This window comes from Nyctereutes procyonoides, unplaced genomic scaffold (assembly GCF_905146905.1).
Source record: "Nyctereutes procyonoides isolate TBG_1078 unplaced genomic scaffold, NYPRO_anot_genome, whole genome shotgun sequence".
NCBI lineage: Eukaryota > Metazoa > Chordata > Mammalia > Carnivora > Canidae > Nyctereutes > Nyctereutes procyonoides.
In genome coordinates, this window is record NW_026575141.1 from 20,370,504 (window position 1) to 20,389,067 (window position 18,564).

Here is an 18,564-nt window from a genome sequence, read left to right on the forward strand (position 1 = left end):
GGTGGTGAGGTCAGCCCTAACTCTTACATGTGGCCTCCCCCTGTGCCTGGGCTTCCTTACAACATGCATCGAGAGAAAGCGTAAGCCAAATCACCTTTTGTGACCTAGCATTGGAAGGCACAGCCTCACTTCTACTGGATTCAGCTAGTCAAGGCAATCTTGAAATCCTGCCCAAACTCAAGAAGGGAAATAAACTCCAGTCCTATTCGCTATTCCCATCAAGTATTCTTTTTTTTTTTTTTTTTTTTTTAGGATTTTATTTATTTATTCATGAGAGACAGAGAGAGAGGTAAAGACATAGGCAGAGGGAGAAGCAGGTTCCCTGTGGGGAGCTGATGTAGGACTCAATCAAGACCTGAGCCAAAGGCAGATGTCAACCACTGAGCCACCCAGGCATACCCCCCCATCAAGCATTCTTATGTTGACCTGTGCACTACCACTTTGCTCTTCAAAAGTGCCTACTAACTGAATTCATCTTTATAACATATTTCAAAACGTTGTCCCTCAACAACCAATGAGCAAATAAATACGAATCTAATTCTTTTACTTTTCCCACTTAGGTTTAGCATGCTTTTTCCTTTTATTAGAAATGCTTGGTTTGTTTCTCTACAGCAGGGCTCTATAAGTTAGGGCCCACAGGCTAAATCCAGCCCACTGCCTGTTTTTATAAACTTTGATGAGAACACAGCCATCTCCACTCATATGCATATTGTCTATGTCTGCTTTTACAGTCCAGTCATAGAGTTGAACAGTTCTGATGGAGGGCTGCAAAGCCTACAAGACTGATTGTCTCTTAAGAGTCTGCTGACCTCTGATCTAGCATAGCAGTTCTAAAAAAGCTGTTGGCTCAACAGAAAAAGGAGATAGAAATGGCTATTTCACAAAATAGAGCTGTCATGGACATCTACAATGGACCCAGCTGCCTGGCCAGCTGCTGGGGATAGAGAAAGGAAGAGGGGCAAGCTGGGAGAAGGCCACTAAGAGGAGGCGAGGACTGGAAGAGGGCCACGGTGGCACAAGACCCAAGTCTTCTGCAACAGCCAGAATGCCTGTGAGTGCCTGCAAATGTCTGATGGCTTCCCCCAGTCCTAAGCTCACTCTCTCTTATTGGAAAATAATAAAAGCTGCTCAGTTTCTAGTTACCCCTAATAAAGGGGCTATATGAATATAAACAATTACAGCAATGTTTCTGATTTGGGACTTTTATTTTTTTCATGCCCAATAAGCCTACGTGGTTGGCATTCACGGCTCCCCTCTTACTCCCAAGCTCCCTACTCTTTATTGCCTTGTACTCGCTAGTGCAGAGGGCACCTAGGCTTTGGCAGCTGCCTTGTAATGGGCCAGAGTGCGGGCAGAAGGGTCAGTGGCATTGATCCACCTCGGCATCCAGTAATGGGTCAGCCAGTCAGCCCGGCCTGGGTAGTGGCGTTCAAAGATTTGACGGTAGTAATAGCCCTCTTTAGTTTTAGGAGTATTGAAGGGAAATTTCTGGGCTGCAGCGGCCATCATTGCATCGTCAACCTGGAAGAGCATAAAAGCAAAATGGTTTTTTAAAGGGCATAGAAACACTTGTATTTAATGTGGCTTCACAACAACAAAAGGTAACTAAAAGGCATGATGTAAATTGCACAAGAGACCCTTTGATTCACCTTTCACTTAGAAAATGCTAAAATATCCTAATATACACAGCTGCAGTGACTTTTAAGGAACATTTTTGTGACTATCTGTAATACATGGTGGCTCTGAATTAAAGGAATAATTCCTTTATTCAGGAATAAAACATTCCTGCCTGCCAGCAGGCACCCAGCAGGTCCCCAATAATGTGTTAAATGGAGATCAGTGATGGTTGGTAAGTCGCCTCTTTTGCTCTTTCAATTCTAGATGCTATTATATAATCCTTCATGCTATTGAAATCTTATGAAATTCTTATAAAAATATTGTTTACAGAGAATTTCTCCAACAGACACAAAACATTTAAACAAAATGGACAGCAACTACAACTCTGTGTCCACCATGCCCTATTCCCAAAAATATTTCTAAAGACATTATACCTGATGTTCAATATATTCCTGCAAGATCCTAAACCAGGAATTCTTAACTGAGGTTATTCCATCACTGAAAGCTTCTTTTGGCCGCCAGAGAATGTCTTTAGGTATCAGATTGGAGTCCTCAAATGTCTCTCTCAGGAGATGTTTTTCTATTCCATTCTGACATGAAAACAAAGGAACGTCAGTAAAAGTTCCAAATATATTCAGTGTCAATGGACAGTTTTTATCCTGAATTGATTCACCTACCTTGGGAATTCTCATATCTGGTGGCAGGGACAAGTAATAGGAAGAAAATCGATGATCCAGGAAGGGGACTCTCAATTCAAGGCTTAAAGGGGAAAAGAAAATCTAAATCAAAATGAGTATTTCGTGTCTGTCCATTTAGATTTTCCTTGAAAGTTTCTTAGCATTCAACCAGTCTCTAAATAATGTTAAGACAATGAAGTCATTTTTTGCAGTCCTCCTGAATGTGCTACACTACTGCAAGAATACAAAAAAATCTTCATTTAAAACAATATTACCTTATCAGAGTGAGACCCACTGTTTGACAATAATTTACTTTCCCCTGTATAAAAAATTAAATGCACATCTCAAAAAGCAGAAAGATAAGAATCATGAGAGACCTGATCATTGAGAATGTACTTTTCCTATGAAAATCAAAATCAAAATCTTTTCTCGGTGACATCATTTCTCATCCTATTAGAAACTGTAATAATTCAAAACTGTTTACTACTAAATGACTAATTTACATAAAATTCAGTAGTGTTTCATCAAAGGCCACAACATGTTTCCAAAATCCTGGTGACTCTGGTTAAAACGAATGGATGAGATGATAACCATGGATTCAGTTCATTCCCCACACCATAGTTCATTATTTTCCAATCTAAGTGTGATTTAGTAGAAGCAACTAAAACATTGAAAATCGGTTGTCTATCATGTACAATAGAGTCTCATTCTCCAACATGACTGGCCAGAAAGTGACAACTTTAGGCATCCAGAAATGGTATCAGAGAAACCTGTTTTATAATCTAATCTACCCTCTTGGATCCTCACTGCCCTGTACCCACACAGGGTCACCACAGAATCCAAGGGGCATGGCAGGCACTCAACACTTATTTCATAGGGATGTATCACCTTTACTTCTCTTAAAAAGTCTTAAAAAGAGCTGCAATCTGCCTTCTTTCTCCATTGTTCTGATGGCAGCAGAGTAGGACTGTAGTAGTAGGTAGTCTAACCCTAAAGACCATCCCTTCCCTCTCCATCAGTGCTACAACAGCACTAGGAATAAGAGGAGCTTCAATTTCACCAAAAAAATCATACTTTGCAACATATAACCAAATTAAAACAAAAAAATCAGCTGTTGAGCTTTTTGATTTTTGAGGCTATCTTTATAATTGCTTCTCAGACTACTGAGTCACCCGTGGGCAGCTGTAGTGCGATCTGCCCGGAGAACATCGAACAAGTAGAGTTCCTTCAGAAGCCTCTCACTCTCCTCCTCGGCTTTCTCAGGAGAAGGAGCCTGTGTTAAAAACAAACAGCTGAAATTACAAATACACCAATAACTTTGCTTTGTGCACACAGAACAATCTTTATTTCTTACTCTTTCCCACACTCCCACTGTAACGGCAGGTAAGACAAAAAAGCTACACAAGGTTTGGGGAAGGGCATCCCTGCTTGGTAAAACAGGCCTCCCTTCACACCAATCAGTTCGTGTCAGGCAATAAAATGGGACACTGTGGGCAATAACCACTCTGCCAGAGGATCTCAAGACATTTAAAACCATGATTCTCATGTTTACCCAGTTCTCAAAAATGCAGATAATCTGACACCATCAAGACTTCTTTCTCCCCCAGAAGAAATATAAAACAGAGTACCTCGGTGGCTCAGTTGGTTAAGTGTCTGCATGCCTTCAGCTGAGATCATGATCCCAGGGACCTGGGACTAAGCCTTGCATCAGACTCCCTGCTCAGTGGGGAGTCTGTGTCACCCTCTACCCCTCCCCACTGCTCGTGCTCTTTCTTTCTCTCATGCTAACTCTCTTTCAAATAAATAAAATCTTAAAAATAAAAAATACAAATCAGACACTATCTGGTTTCCTCACCTACATCACAAGACACTCAAGTGGTAGGGCTATAGTGAAAAGACAGACAATACCAAACAAATTGTTCACTTTTCCTAGACTAGTGCCAATATCTCTCCGTTTCAGAATGCTTACCTTGTGAAAATATATGTAACCCTGAGTCAGTTCATCTGAGCCTTCTCCAGAGAAGATCACCACGCTATCTGTGTTCTTCCGAATGTACTTGGAAACTAAGTACATACCTTAGAAGAGGGTAACAATTTCTGTCAATTTCTGTCAAGAAATTGTTAATGTCAACATAACTCTCTACCAAAAATGCCTTTTGTTTGGCTTTTGGAAACTACTAAGTTTTACTTAGATTGAACTCTGTATTAATGAAGTAATCTCCAAAATAATGACCTTTCGTCTATAAGCCATTTTAATATACCTAATCCAGAAGTTGTACTGTTATAATGAAATAGCCCAAAATCATTCCAGAATTTCCTATACAGGTTTTAATGCTTTTATATCAAGAATGTCCATCTTAAAACTCTGTTAACCTGAACAATGACAAATACCTTAAAAAAAAAATCTATAGCTTTCATACCAGTATCACTCTACAAAAATAATAGGAGTGGGGAATTTAGATAGTTTAGTTTCAATTTTTTTCCTAACACTCCCCATGCACCAAATTTCACAACAGAGTGGTTGTGAGAGTTTTGTTGTTGAGCCTTGTGATCACTTGGCTGACTGAAAGCTGTGGCTCACTGCCACTGCCCAGCATCAGGAGACAGTAGCTTCCACATGGTGCTAGCCTGGTGAAAGGATCCAAATTCAAAGTTGAAGTATGGTTTCTACTGAAAGGGTGTTGCTTTCACACCATCACAAAGTCAAACATTGTTTAAGTGGAACCGTGGTTAAGTGAAGGATCATCTGTAGTGATACCGTAAGTGTGGAAGTGTATGTATTTATTCCTGTCCAAAAGAAATTGGGGGAATTCTTAAATGGTCCTAGGAATTTCATTTGCATTCATTCTCAAGTATTGTTTTTCAAACTGTTGTCTGAAATAATCTTTTAACCCTTATTATCTTTTCAGTATTAAAAATCTTTCTGTTATCCGAAAATACCTTACCTACTGAAGCACGAACTGTTGTAATATCATAAGTTTCCAAGGAAAATATGACTTCATCCAGGACCTGAATGCCTTCCTCAGAATTAAAGAGGACTTCATGGTGTTCACTCCCAATATGATTTGCCACCTGATTATTTAAGAAACGTCCATACACTAGTTATTTAAAGAAAAGAACTGCTCTTGAGAAGGAAACATGACAGTAGTTCACAGCGCATTATAAGTTAAAAGCAGTGAAAAATAAACCAGGCAAAATAGGGGAAATGATTCTCCAGGCCACCATATACACAGCTCCCTGGTCAGATTTTCTGGCCTCCCTCAGTCTCTGCCCTGACTCAACTAAGAGGTGGACAGCCCATCAGCTCCTTCTACTCCAAGACTTCAACCTAACCATCTATAGTGTGCCCCCTACACACCTAAGTTACCTACCTCCTCTCTCTCTAGTCCAATGGGACCCCACTCTAACCATGGCCCCCTATTGGCCCTCCAGCAATGTTTTACATTACATTCAGGATAATATTCCTAAAGGAAATGCCGCCACCACCACCCTTTTTTCTTTGGCTATTTTGAATTCTATCAGCATTGATAACTTACTTTGAGACTGCACTCTAGCTCTTTCTCATCCATTCTACATAAGTTCTTCTAGAGTAGGAATAAGGTCTCCTGAACACTGAATATATATTATATGTATAAGGTCCCTCCCCACCCCATAATCCTAACACACAGTATTTTATTAAAAACAGAAAAAAAAATAGCTAATGTTTACAAAGTACTTACTACATGCTATGTTCTATTCTATGTTCTTTATATGAATTCTATCATTTTTACCACAAAACTATTCCATAGTAGATACTATTATTCCCATTACATATATGAGGAATTACATGGCAGAGGTAGGATTTGAAACTAACAGTCAGGCTTCAAAGTGTGCAGTTATAACCACTATACCACATCTTTATGTTCAAAAAGAATTATTATCATGGGATTTTTAGGATTGCACGAGCCTTGGTAGAAGTACCCAAAGGAGTGTGTACAACACAGTTGATACTCAACAGGTATTTCATTCCATTTTAATACCCTTAATTTAAACTAATTACCTGAGTCAGTACAGGAGCATAAATAAACATAGAATTATTAATTATTGGCTTGATTTTTATTCTAACAGGTATGTCTTAACTAAATAATGGGGAGAGACAGTGTCTTACCTTTCTAGCTGCTAGTAAATCAGTACTGTCTTCCATGCCAATTGCAAATGTCTGGAGAGGGTACTGAACATGGGCCTCTTTTAGTTGCTTTAAGAGGGTGGCAGCAACCAGACTGGAATCTAAGCCCCCTGTGAGCAAGACCAGAAGTACACGGGTTATGTACCTTGCATAAGGGAGGAACAGGTGGAAACCTGTTAGGCTCCAGGTTTAGAGTTTTACCACTTAAAAATCCCCAAGTTTTATAAACTAAAAATTAACTTTAATAAAAGAAAATTCTAACATATATTACCTGAGAGAATGGTTATAGTATTTGAATTGGTTAAAAAAATCACTACACACAATTCTAAAGAATATATATTAGCTCACTCATCTCAGTGATTATAACAGAACCTGACATTGCTATATAACTATGAATATTAAATGCAGCTTACAGAAATCATTTTCAATCTACAATGGAGGGAAGATTAAATCATAAATATTTTATAGTCAAAACCTCAGGGATAGCTATAAATCATTTAGTTAAATACGCATTAGATATAATTAGGCTTTTTAACAGCCTTTACCTGATAAAAGGCAGCCAATCCTTCTGTCTGTCATCAAGCGTTTCTTAATGGCATTGTCAAAAAGGATCCGGAGGTTGTTCTTCACAGTTTCTATCTCAAAACCTAGAAACACATAAAATAAATAAACAGTTCCAGAAAATCTTGGTCTGATTATTTACTGAAACGTGGTACACAATCATCTGTATCTATCATGATGACATGTGCTCAACCGTGGAATTTGCCAAATCCCAATGCACCACCTCCAAATTAAATAGGAAATAGCTCTTCAGACTCGAACCATTCCAGTGACATGATAGTATCATTTTCTTTTTTCCTTTGGGGGAGACAGATAGGGACTAGGCGAGTGGGAGTATCTACTACCTGGAAACAGTTTCTCCACATTGTCGTAGAGGGCGTGCAGAGGTTCATCTCTACAGTGATGATATTTGACCATTTCCACGGATGCAACTTTGCCATTTGGCTTTAAATCCAAAACTTCATAATGTCCTGGGAGAAAAGGCTCCACTTTTAGAAAAGGAGTCGTAGAGTGCTTCAAGTTAACAAGACCTACGAATTCAAGAAGATAATTTTACTCAAGATACAATGCACAATAACTTTCAGTTACTTATTATCCCCTAAATTCCTGTTTATTTTCCCTTTTTAATATAAACATATGTCCATTAGATCAGCAAAATATGGACAAATTAACCCAAATACTACTATCTACTTACTAGAGAGGGCACAGTAGTAGAGATATACAGCAAGGCTGCACTGATTTCTAGTAATTCAAATAGGAAAATCTCCAATGTTCAATATCTTCTCCCTAGCTGAAATTTCAAATCAAGAGAATCTATTTTCTATAATAAATTAAATATAAAAAGATACATTAAACAGAGAGATCGACTTGAAATTACTCATTTTATGATATCCCGGGAGTCATTTCTTTGACTGAAGTATTTTACGAAATAGCCATGGTTCCTAGACCTTTGACAGGCAAAATGATCCACTAAGAGATCGACTTTACTTTAAAGTTGGATATTAAGAAGTCAGGCATCTACCTCTTAGTTATTACATACTCTGTAATGTTAACAGTATAATCTAAAGTTCCTCAATAAGTTTTCACAGGGAGTAACCAACCTGACACCACCATAATCTTTGATACAAAATCAATGTTATATTATAAATAGGAATAGCCTATCTAAATGCTCATTATGATTTACAATGTGAATTTGTCAGCCTAGTAATCTGTCTTATTGAATTCAAAAACCAGATTGGACTCAGATCCCATTACTAGTTGGCAGACCTCAACAGAGCCATATAATTTCTTTGGGGGATGAAGAGTAATTTAAGTTTTAACTAGGCAATACCATGAATGGATTAGTTTTTGATATATTATTCTAAAAGCACTGAGACTATGTTGGCAAACCAAACTTCAATAAAAAAATAATAAAAATTAAATAAAATTAAAAAAATAAATTAAAAATAAAAGCACTAAGAAACAGTCATTTGAAAACTTTTGGAGTGCCCATTATGATATTCAGAAATATAATCTAGAGAAAAACACAAAACCAGAGCAATAATGAAAACCCACAGAAAAATTCTATCATTACCTTTAGCTTCTGAACACACAGCCAAAAATCCATCTTCTGTCATGGCTTTAAACAAAGGCCTGACTCCATAAGTATCTCTGCCCAGGAACACTTTCTTATTGGCAGTATCCAGCAAAATAAATGCAAATACCCCATCCAACATACAAACTGTTTGTTCAATTCCTCCTTTGTCGTATAGATGAAGGATTATCTCACCATCCACTTTGGTCTGGTATTCAAATTCAAAATGGTGTTGCATCTTATAAAAGTAATAATAAAATAAACATGTTAAAATCTGTGTGCATTCACTAATAATTTTTCATTCCAAGTTGGTTCAATACTTCCGTGTTCTATAAGCATGCACTTTAGTGGAATTACAGCATTATCAAGATATAATTTGTTTGAGGTCACAATTCTGCAAATTCTTTATAACATAGAGCTAAGTCCATGAAAATTTTTGTTGCATTTTCATAAATGCAGTGTATCAAAACAATCCTGTGTGGACAGATAGAAATGCATATTACATATGTGCTATGTCTGTAATACACATATATTTACAGCTGTATGTGAGGCAAATAGGATGTCCCCTTGCCATGACACTAAAAATGTGCTGCCACAACTGTAGTATTTTGGCTTGGGAATATAATATCAGCTAAGGTTTTTCCAGTTCAGTCTCAAAGACCTGCCTACAAAAATAGAAAGCAAAAGGACAAATATAGTTGGTTCTGGTCCCTGACAAGTAGATGATTCCATCACAACAATAAAAACATGGTGCTAACAAAGCTGCTGGTCCCCAGGGAATGACCGTTAATATTCAGTTTTTGTACACTGCAGTGGCATTAAAACTACTACTTCTCACTGAGGGACAAAATGACAGGGAGGCTTTAGTAGCTCACACCCCCCCCCAAGGCACAGCAAAGTGACGGTCATGACCACTGAGTGCAGAGGATTTGATTACATTACACCTGGACTCTGTGGCTCTCCAACACCACTGGCAAAAAGACGGTGAAAAGTCCTCAGAGTTCCTCTTTCTGTGAACTTACTCATATTTTAGCTGACAATGGAGAGAAGTTCATATGAACGAAATGAGGTGGAAATCCTGGATAAGTTTAAACATTAAAATAAGTTTCTAAAATTCAAAAAGAAAATCTATGTTTGTATACATATGACCTATAATCATGCTTCACAATCATGTTCACTCTACAATTTGTGAAACTTCCATCTATGAGCATTCAGAATGACCCAAAACATGGGTTTTGGCTGCCTCCAGCGACTACAAAGCCACTTCCAGTTCACCTCCCCCTACTCTGAGAGACCATCTGGGAAGATCCTGTCATAGCAGGTGGGTTTGGAAGCAGTCTTCTGCTGACCCTTCTGGGCTTAGGCATTGGAAAGATGAATATACCGCAAAGCATTCAATGATTTTGGTAAGCCACGACCTCCCCAATCTCTCCTCCATTGCCACCATGTCAGCACTGCTCTTTAGCTAAAGCTAGCAGGTAATTTATTGGTTAATGATTCCCATGTACCACTATTCACCCTCCTGTAACCACATGGGTAAAAGCTACACTGGTATAAAAGCCCCTGTCTCTTGCCCCTGTCCAGAAATGCCATTTGACCTGCTGGTTGTAAGTCCCTAATGCTCCCAGAGACTCTTCTCTGCCCCAGACTCTACTCAAATTTCTCCTCTCTTTTATTTATTCTCCTCCATGTCTAACATACCACCAGTTATATTTTATTAGCAGGAATAAATTTTCTTTTCTGTAAAAAAAAGGGGGGGGGCTTTGAAGTTTATGTTGCAGCATACTTTATATATACCTAAAATGGCCATCCACCTAGACAAATTTCTGGGTGCTCACACTGCATAAGCTTAGATGATTGGTAGAAACAATGGAATGTCTATGCTTTTGAAAATATATATATTTTTTAATATATTTGACTAATTTAGAATAAAAACACTTTTGAAACATCATTTTCTAACTTTTCAATAAAAAACATAAAAGCAGCAAAGTTGTTCAAGTAAAACAAGGTATTTCCTATATCTTTTCAGGTGAAAATCAGGTTAAAATTGCCATAATGCAATCCAGCATTCTTGTGTATATGGTATTAACTTGGAAGGAAGTAGGAAAGTAGTCTTAACTATTTCCTTCCTGTATTCTCACTAGTGTGAAACTCCATTCTTACTTTTCCTGTTCACCATTTTATCTCTAAGCACCTAGAAAGAGGATGCCTGTGTATAATACACCCTTAATAAATGTATGAAAGGAATATGAATAACTATAAAAACTTCTCAAATGAGAAGCCTATGATTCGGAGTATTCCTATAAGCATATAACAAACAACATCAAAAGCTATCACCCAGAGAAAAATGTCCAAAGGGTAACTAGAATGTAAATCCCTACCTGGGAATGATAGACCTAACATATCAAGACTCAAAAAGTATCAAGAAACAACTAACTGTATGAAGTATGAATGCTATCTGGATTCAAACAAAACAGCTATAAAAATATCCTTGGTGGGGATGCCTGGGTGGTTCAGTGGGTTAAAGCATCCCAACTCTTGATTTTGGCTCAGGTCATGATCTCGGGGTCTTGAGATCAAGCCCCATGTGGGGTTCTGCACTGGGCATGGACCCTGCTTAAGAGTCTGTCTTTCCAGGACACCTGGGTGGCTCAGTGGTTGAGCATCTGCCTTTGGCTCAGGCTGTGATCCTGGATCTGGGATCGAGTCCCGCATCGAGCTCCCTGTGGTAAGCCTGCTTCTCCCTCTGCCTATGTCTCTGCCTCTCCCTGTGTGTCTCTCAGGAATGTATAAATAAAATCTTTAAAAAAAAAAAAAAAAGATTTTCTTTCCCTTTGCCTCTGCCCCTGCCCACATCTTCCTACCGCCCAAAAAATAAAAAGATATTCTTGGCACACTTGCAGAAATTTAATATGAACTGAATATTAAATGGTACTATTGATTCTTAGGTTTAATAGTTTTGGTGTTAGGTAGAGGAATGCCCTAATTTTTAAGAGGAAGTGCTTATATATTTAGGAATAAAGTATCACATCTATAGTATACTCTAAAATGATTCAGCCAAAAAAAAAATATCAATGCCTAGATATATATACAGAAAGAGACAAACAGAGCAGATATGGTAAAACATTAACAGTTATACAATCTAGGTTCTCGTTCTGTTCTTTTTTACATGTTTGAAATTTTCAAAATTAAAATCTGGGGAGGACGGTGGCAAACAAAAGATTACTTGGAAATTTTAGATTAAAAAAAATTTTTTTTTAAGATTTTATTTATTTATTCATGAGAGACACAGAGAGAGAGAGAGAGAGAGAGAGAGAGAGAGGCAGAGACACAGGCAGAGGGAGCAGGCTCCATGCAGGGAGCCTGACATGGGACTCGATCCCTGGTCTCCAGGATCAGGCCCTGGGCTGAAGGTGCTAAACAGCTGAGCCACCCGGGCTGCCCCTAGATTAAAAGATTTATGAAACACTAGCTAAACAATTCCAGATTGGAAGGTTCTTAGCCAATTTGGCTTCCTGAGGTCAGAATTTCCACTCCCTCACCACTCTCATCCTGAGTAAGCTTTCACCAGATTAGGAAGCTGTTCCAATTTTAATACTGCTAAAAAATCACTTCTTGCACTCTGTTGCATCTGGCTACCCTTCTGGCATGTGGCTCTATGTAAGTGCAGTATGCAGAGCAATAAATATCTTAAGGGCAGGATTATATAAAACCTACAAGTATGATTACCTCCAAACTATTAAACTCTATACCTACCCTAAAATTCTCCCATCTTACTACTCTTAGAATGATAGTCCAACTCCTTACCAAGTCCTTCTTGATTGAGTCCTGCTGATCCTCCCAACCCCACCTTCCCACCTACTCCCCTTGTCATAATCCCAGGGCTGCTTCCTGCCACAGGCTTCTACACATGCTATTCCCTCTGCATGAAAAGTTCTTTCCAGCACTGATAGTTGATCACGGTCCATTAGGTATTGGTTCAAAAGTGTCCCTTCCTCTGATCAGGCCTTCTCTGATCATGCTTATTGACACTGAATCTCCCACATCATCCATGTTTTCAGAACATTTATCATATGTAAAAGGAATTTTTTTTTGTCTTTGATTTTAAATGGAACAAACAAGTTCCATCAGACCTACCTCTCATACTTACTATAATATCCCTAGCACCAAACATAGACTCTAATTAAATCAAATAAATCAAATTCATAAAAGGAAAAAAAATTCTGAGTTAAAGAATTACAATCCTCAATTTTGCTTTTTTTTTTTTTTGTGATCAGCTCATTTGACCTCTTTGTGCATAAGTGCATAGTCTTTATAACTGCAGCAAATGAGGTAATGAACATGGAAACTGAAAAGTAGAAAGCTTTATACAAAATATTTAAAAATTATAACCAACTAGCTCTGAGGTTTAATCACATCCAGATACCTTCTGGTTTTATTTACCTTCTTGTGGTTGTAGATTTCACCGTTGTAACAGAGCCACAAATAAGGATATTTCTTTACTCGAATTGGCTGCATTCCAAACAGCTGGTCAACCACTGCCAACCGATGAAATCCAAAGCAGCAGTTGGTGTATCCATTGACATTCTCAAAACGAAATGCATCTGGACCCCTGTGTGCAATCTTCATAGCACTCAGGCACTGCACAGAAAGGCAGTCATCACTGCCAAAGAGGGCCCAAATCCCACACATGGTGCAATGGAGCTACGGGCTTTCTATGAAGAGAAGAACAGGCCAGCTAAATATTCAATATCCATTCCAAATCTGTATTAAATCTTAATTCCAAAAACTGGCATACACCACTTCAAAGGCTGAAACTTAAACTATCTCATCTACAGCAATTTTCCATTAGGCTGCCAAGCACACAGGAGTTGAGAATGATTTAATTTATGTATAAGCAGGGCACCTGGGTGGATCAGTGGGTTAAGCATCTGCCTTGAACTCAGGCCACGATCCCAGGTCCTGGGATGGAGCCTTGAGTGGGGCTCCCTGCTCAATGAGAGGTTTGCTTTCCCCTCTCACATTGCCCCTCCCTGCCACTCATGCATACACACTCTCTCTTTCAAATAAACAAATAAATTAAATATCTAAATAATAATAATAATAATTTACATATAAGTATTCAGAAAAAATGCATGACCTTTACATCTGGCCAGCTGTAGCAGTCTGGCACCCTGTCAAAGCCTGCATATCTCTCACCTTGAGACTTGGTCAGCTAAGCGCAGAGCAGAGGGAATCATGCCACATTCTAGGTTTACTTTTAAGATAAAGATGCATGTCCAGGCTGGCTCAAATCTAGTAAGATTCCCCATCCCACTCTCTACATCCCACAATCTCAGAGGCCCTCAAAAATCCAAGAGACTCAAAGTACTACCACAGTTCCCTCTGAGGTCTCTCTGACAATCAAATGTCCTGTCTTTACCTGTATGGAGGGTAAAAAAGATCATACATACTTGCCCAAGTGTGATATTAAGATATACAGCTAGTACAAGCATTTCACAACTTCTGGCTTACCTCTAAGTGATCTATTCAAACGTGATGAAAGAAATTCTAAAGAGAAAAAAGAAAGGCATGTTATCTAGGATCAGATATCCTGGCTGTATAACAAAACAAAAAAAAAATTTAGGTTGATAGAGATGCATAATGTTCATCATCAAAATGTTCCAAAAGACAAAAATATTGTAGAATATTTTTGTCTCAAGGTTGCCTTGGTTCATAAGAAAGCAAAGTAAGTGGCACATAAACAGCAACATCATCTCTGAAAAACAACTTGGCCATCCCTATAGGCTAAAAAGCAAACAATTCCTACAAATGTTACCTTGCAATTTCATATTCTCAACTGTGAAATAAAGGGTTGTTTTATCTGGATGCTGCCAGCCAGTTATTTTACCAAAATATCTCGAACTTAGAAACTATTTGAAAAAAAAAAAAAAAAGAAAAAAAAGAAACTATTTGGGAATTTTTAATTCAAAATTGCAGCCAATGCCTAATTTGAGACAAAATTATCAAGAAAATTTATACATTTAAGTTACACCAGTCAGTTTGGACAACCTTCTGAGGGTGTTTATATCTAAGTGAACCAAAGCTTGTTTAGCCTTTTAACAAGACCATATCAAACTGATGAAAAGTGACTCAAACAACTTGGACATGAAGTGGCACATGTCCTATGTAGTCCCTTCCATGCACTTGGCCAAATAGCTTTTTTTTTTTTTAAGATTTATTTATTTATTCATGATAGACATAGAGAAAGAGAGAGAGGCAGAGACACAGGCAGAGGGAGAAGCAGGCTCCATGCCAGGAGCCTGACGTAGGACTCAAGATCACGCCCTGGGCCAAAGACAGGCGCCAAAATGCTGAGCCACCCAGGGATCCCCTGGCCAAATAGCTTCTAATGGAATTTTTGAGATTTAGGGGAAATTCACTTAGATTGAAATGAAAGGACTACTGATAAGCCAGGTTTCACTCTATACCAGTTAAAAATGGACTGAGACAGTGCTTTGAAAATCACAAGAGGGGGACGCCTGAGTGGCTCAGGGGTTGAGCGTCTGCCTTCAGCTCAGGGTGTGATCCTGGGATCAGGGATCAAGTCCACATCAGGCTCCTTGTAGGGAGCTTGCTTCTTCCTCTGCCTGTGTCTCTGCCTCTGTGTCTCTCATGAATAAATAAATAAATAAATCTAAGAAAAAAAGAAAAGAGAATCACAAGAGGTCATTACTGAATCATTTACCCGTCTTCCTAATGCGGCTTAGTGAATTCCACTATTAAGTCTACTATAAGGAACACACATTAAGCACTAAATTAGAGGAGCAAGAAGGGGAACACACATTAATTAGGAAGCACACTTCCTTCTGCAGCAGGAAAAAGCAAATTAAAACTATTACCTATTTTTGTTGGAATCTTACTTGCAAAGGTCCTACTTGCGTGCTTTTTCCTTCTGCTATTACCTGTTCCCAGGAATTTTCTGTATTTCCTCATAAACTTCCAGAACAGTGCTGTCCAGTAGAAACGTGAGCTACATATGGCATTTTAAAAACACTAGTAGCCCCATTAAAAAAGTAAATAGAAACAGGGAAGATAACTTGAAATATGTTTTAACACAATATACCAAAAATAGTATTTCAATAGGTAATCAGTATAAAAAATTATCAAGATACATTGCCTTTCTCTATTTAAATCGTCAACATCTGGTGTGTCTTACACCACACTTCAATCTGAACGAGTCAGCATTTCAAGTTCTCAGTAGTTACATGTGGGCTGAATTGGACAGTGCTGCTTCGGGGCATTTCATTTCGACGCTGCTTACCAACTACCTCACCATATTGTTTTATTTTTGCATTAAGATATCAGCAACCAACTCCTGGACAGGCTCAAGACTTAAGTCATTAAAAAAAAAAAATCTTACAGCAATCTGATTGATCAATGAGAAAAGGGTCATGAGTGCTCTTAAATGGTTAGTCAAGGCACCCAGGGCAATGGCCTATGAAGAAATAATATAGGCCAAGGGCCCAGAAGAAAACGGTCCTTTTATTCAAAAGAGTAACATTAATCTGAAACTAGCCCTACAGAATAGATACCCATTGAGAAAGGCAAGTTAGTTCTTTTGCTTTTTTTCCATGCCACTCCGCCTGTCGCCCTGACAGATCTCTTCTGGGTGAGGTTGGCTCAAGTCACTTGTTGAGTCCTGCAGTCTGGTGGGGAGGGTGGGGAGAGGGAGGGGAGGAAACGGGTGTGGCGAGCCGGGTGTGGCGAGCCGGAGGTGAGGGGCAAGGACAGACCCTTAGGCTTTGACAGACAGCTCGGGGATCAGGACCCAAAGGCTGCGCCGCCCGAAACTCCGACTGCACCGCAGCCACGTGCAGCCGCTGGCCGCTTCCCCGGACTGCGAGCATCTCCACAGGCTTCGATGCAATATAATTACAAACTGTAAGATGTACCGGGGCCCGAGTGGGCCGCAGCAAGGTCTTCGCTGCCCCGCGGGGCTCCCAGGTGCGCCACAATCGGCCCCGCCCCCTCGAGCGGCCGGAGCCGCAGCGCGGGCAGGCGGCGGCCGCCTCCGGCCCGGGGCGCGCAGGCCCGCAGCAGCGCCTCGGCCGCCTCCTCGGCCTCCCGCCCCCTCCCCGGGGCGGCCCGGGCCACGCCGGGGGGGCGCTGCGCTGGGCGGCCGGGCCTGGCTTACCTGGGCTCCGGCGGGTGGGTCGGCGGGGAGGCGCCAGGTAGGGGCTGCAGATTGCGGGCGGGGCGGCGGGCCTCCTCGGCTTTATCCCGGCCTCGCTCCTGTAATGCTTGCGGGAAGTTTCATCATGTCTGTGAGCGCCAACCAGCGCGCAGGGGCGTGGCCCACAATGCGAGACCTTGGCAGGGCGGAGCAGCAGCGGGAGCAAGGAGGGACTGCTCCGTTCCAGCTCCTTAAAGTGTTAGCGCACCTGCTGAAGGAGAGCCTCAGAGGGCTAGCCAGGTGCCCCACTGACACCTAGGGTGACCTTACCTGCTCTTCTGGCAATTAGGAGGTCTTCTGCCCTTGGCTTGTTCTTTGGGAAATCATCGCCAAATTGATCAGTGTCCCCTTCGCAGCACATCTCCCTCATATCCTTAATTGCAAAGTTTTTAGGTGTACAGGTATCCACTGCTTTTCTAAAGTTCACGCTGTGCCCCTTTGCTCTAACAAAAAGGCCCGCATTGGTACCTGTTTTTGCTACCTGAAAGAAATCAGAAGAGGATTTTTGCTTTTAGGGGGGAAAGGCGAAAAATGAATATAGTGTTCAGTATTTATTTGGCAGCCAGCATGGATGGAGCAGCAAGAATGGCACTGCCAAGTTCCCTCCCCAGATCTGCACTCAGCATCAAGGTGCCCTAGCTTTGAACAATGTCTTAGAGCATCTGTACTTTATCTCTATTTATATCGTGCATTCGTTAGCAGGATGTGTCCTAAGGTGTCAGAAAGGCCTAAGAGAGGTTATTTTGGGGATCTAAGAAAACCCATTTTCCATGTAAAGTAATGAATGGTAACTGCTTCTTCATTTTATGTCATTTCGGCCTACAAAATCTTTCATAGGAACACTCTACTTTGAGATAACAGGGAAACCTGTACTTCAGTTTCCCCTTGACTCCTAAGAGAGCATCTGATACATAGACGTGTATGTATACATACAGAAAGATCTGTCCTATTAATAAATAATGGGGCAGATGGGAAGAGCTGGAAGGATATCATCTTTTTATTAACTATGAGGTAGATTTCACTGTCTTCTACCTCAGACGTAATCAAATTTCTCCCCCCTCTGGATATCAGATCAGTGAATTTTTATTTTGTGTTGGATCATCATCAAACTTGTGATGCCGTTATATTCGCCTTCAATTAGATTGTCACTTTCCTGGTTGTGTTGACTTGACCTTTTGAGCCTCATTAGCAGCTCAGTGGATACCACTAGGTAGATTCTCAAACCTGTATTCAATTGGATTCAATTCTTCATCATATTTTGTCATTGACAAATGTCAGTTTCAGGAAAGGATGGAGTTCCAGTCTGAATTTTACCACTAACTACTTCTATAACCATAGGTATGTCCTATAACTTCTCTAGGTTTCCATCTTGAAAGGAAAGTAGAGATTGCCAGGGGTCATTCCAGCCCTAAAATTCTAAGCACTAAAGTGATGAGCATTCTGTAGAACCCTAGCACCCAAGAAGGAAACTTTTTTTCCATCCCCACAATATCATGTCTTTTTGAAACTCAAAATAACTTTACAATCTGGATAATTTTACATTAGGCTCAGTTAGAATTATCCAAATTCACTCACCTGCTATTTGTAGATCCAGGATGTGAAATCAGGTTCATCTGGATCCACAGGACATTCTCTTCTGATCATATTCTGCCTATGGAATAGGTTCACAAGAAGAACTGGGTCATACCAGAGATACTGACAGAAGAGCAAGGATTCTCTCTTATGTTTGCTAAACATGAATGATTTACATTCAGAA

General features: G+C 39.9%; 1 protein-coding gene across 6 annotated transcripts in view; it reads right to left on the reverse strand.

Annotated features, from left to right (window-relative positions):
* Nucleotides 1-1,186: 1,186 nt before the first annotated feature.
* Nucleotides 1,187-18,564, reverse strand: part of ASNS (asparagine synthetase (glutamine-hydrolyzing)) — a 153,882-nt gene continuing 136,504 nt past the window's right edge. For 5 of the 6 annotated variants that reach the window (XM_055307309.1, XM_055307307.1, XM_055307308.1 and 2 more), the window contains 14 exons: nt 18,384-18,459; nt 16,770-17,289; nt 14,108-14,143; nt 13,037-13,308; nt 8,594-8,831; nt 7,365-7,550; nt 7,005-7,106; nt 6,442-6,569; nt 5,240-5,366; nt 4,264-4,370; nt 3,467-3,567; nt 2,295-2,376; nt 2,052-2,207; nt 1,187-1,521 (listed from right to left, as the gene is read on the reverse strand). In XM_055307309.1, the coding sequence (XP_055163284.1) occupies nt 1,312-1,521; nt 2,052-2,207; nt 2,295-2,376; nt 3,467-3,567; nt 4,264-4,370; nt 5,240-5,366; nt 6,442-6,569; nt 7,005-7,106; nt 7,365-7,550; nt 8,594-8,831; nt 13,037-13,285 (1,686 nt within the window). In that variant the 5' untranslated portion in view covers nt 13,286-13,308; nt 14,108-14,143; nt 16,770-17,289; nt 18,384-18,459 and the 3' untranslated portion in view covers nt 1,187-1,311. The remainder of the gene's footprint in view (nt 1,522-2,051; nt 2,208-2,294; nt 2,377-3,466; nt 3,568-4,263; nt 4,371-5,239; nt 5,367-6,441; nt 6,570-7,004; nt 7,107-7,364; nt 7,551-8,593; nt 8,832-13,036; nt 13,309-14,107; nt 14,144-16,769; nt 17,290-18,383; nt 18,460-18,564) is intronic. The other variant, XM_055307306.1, reaches the window with a different exon arrangement.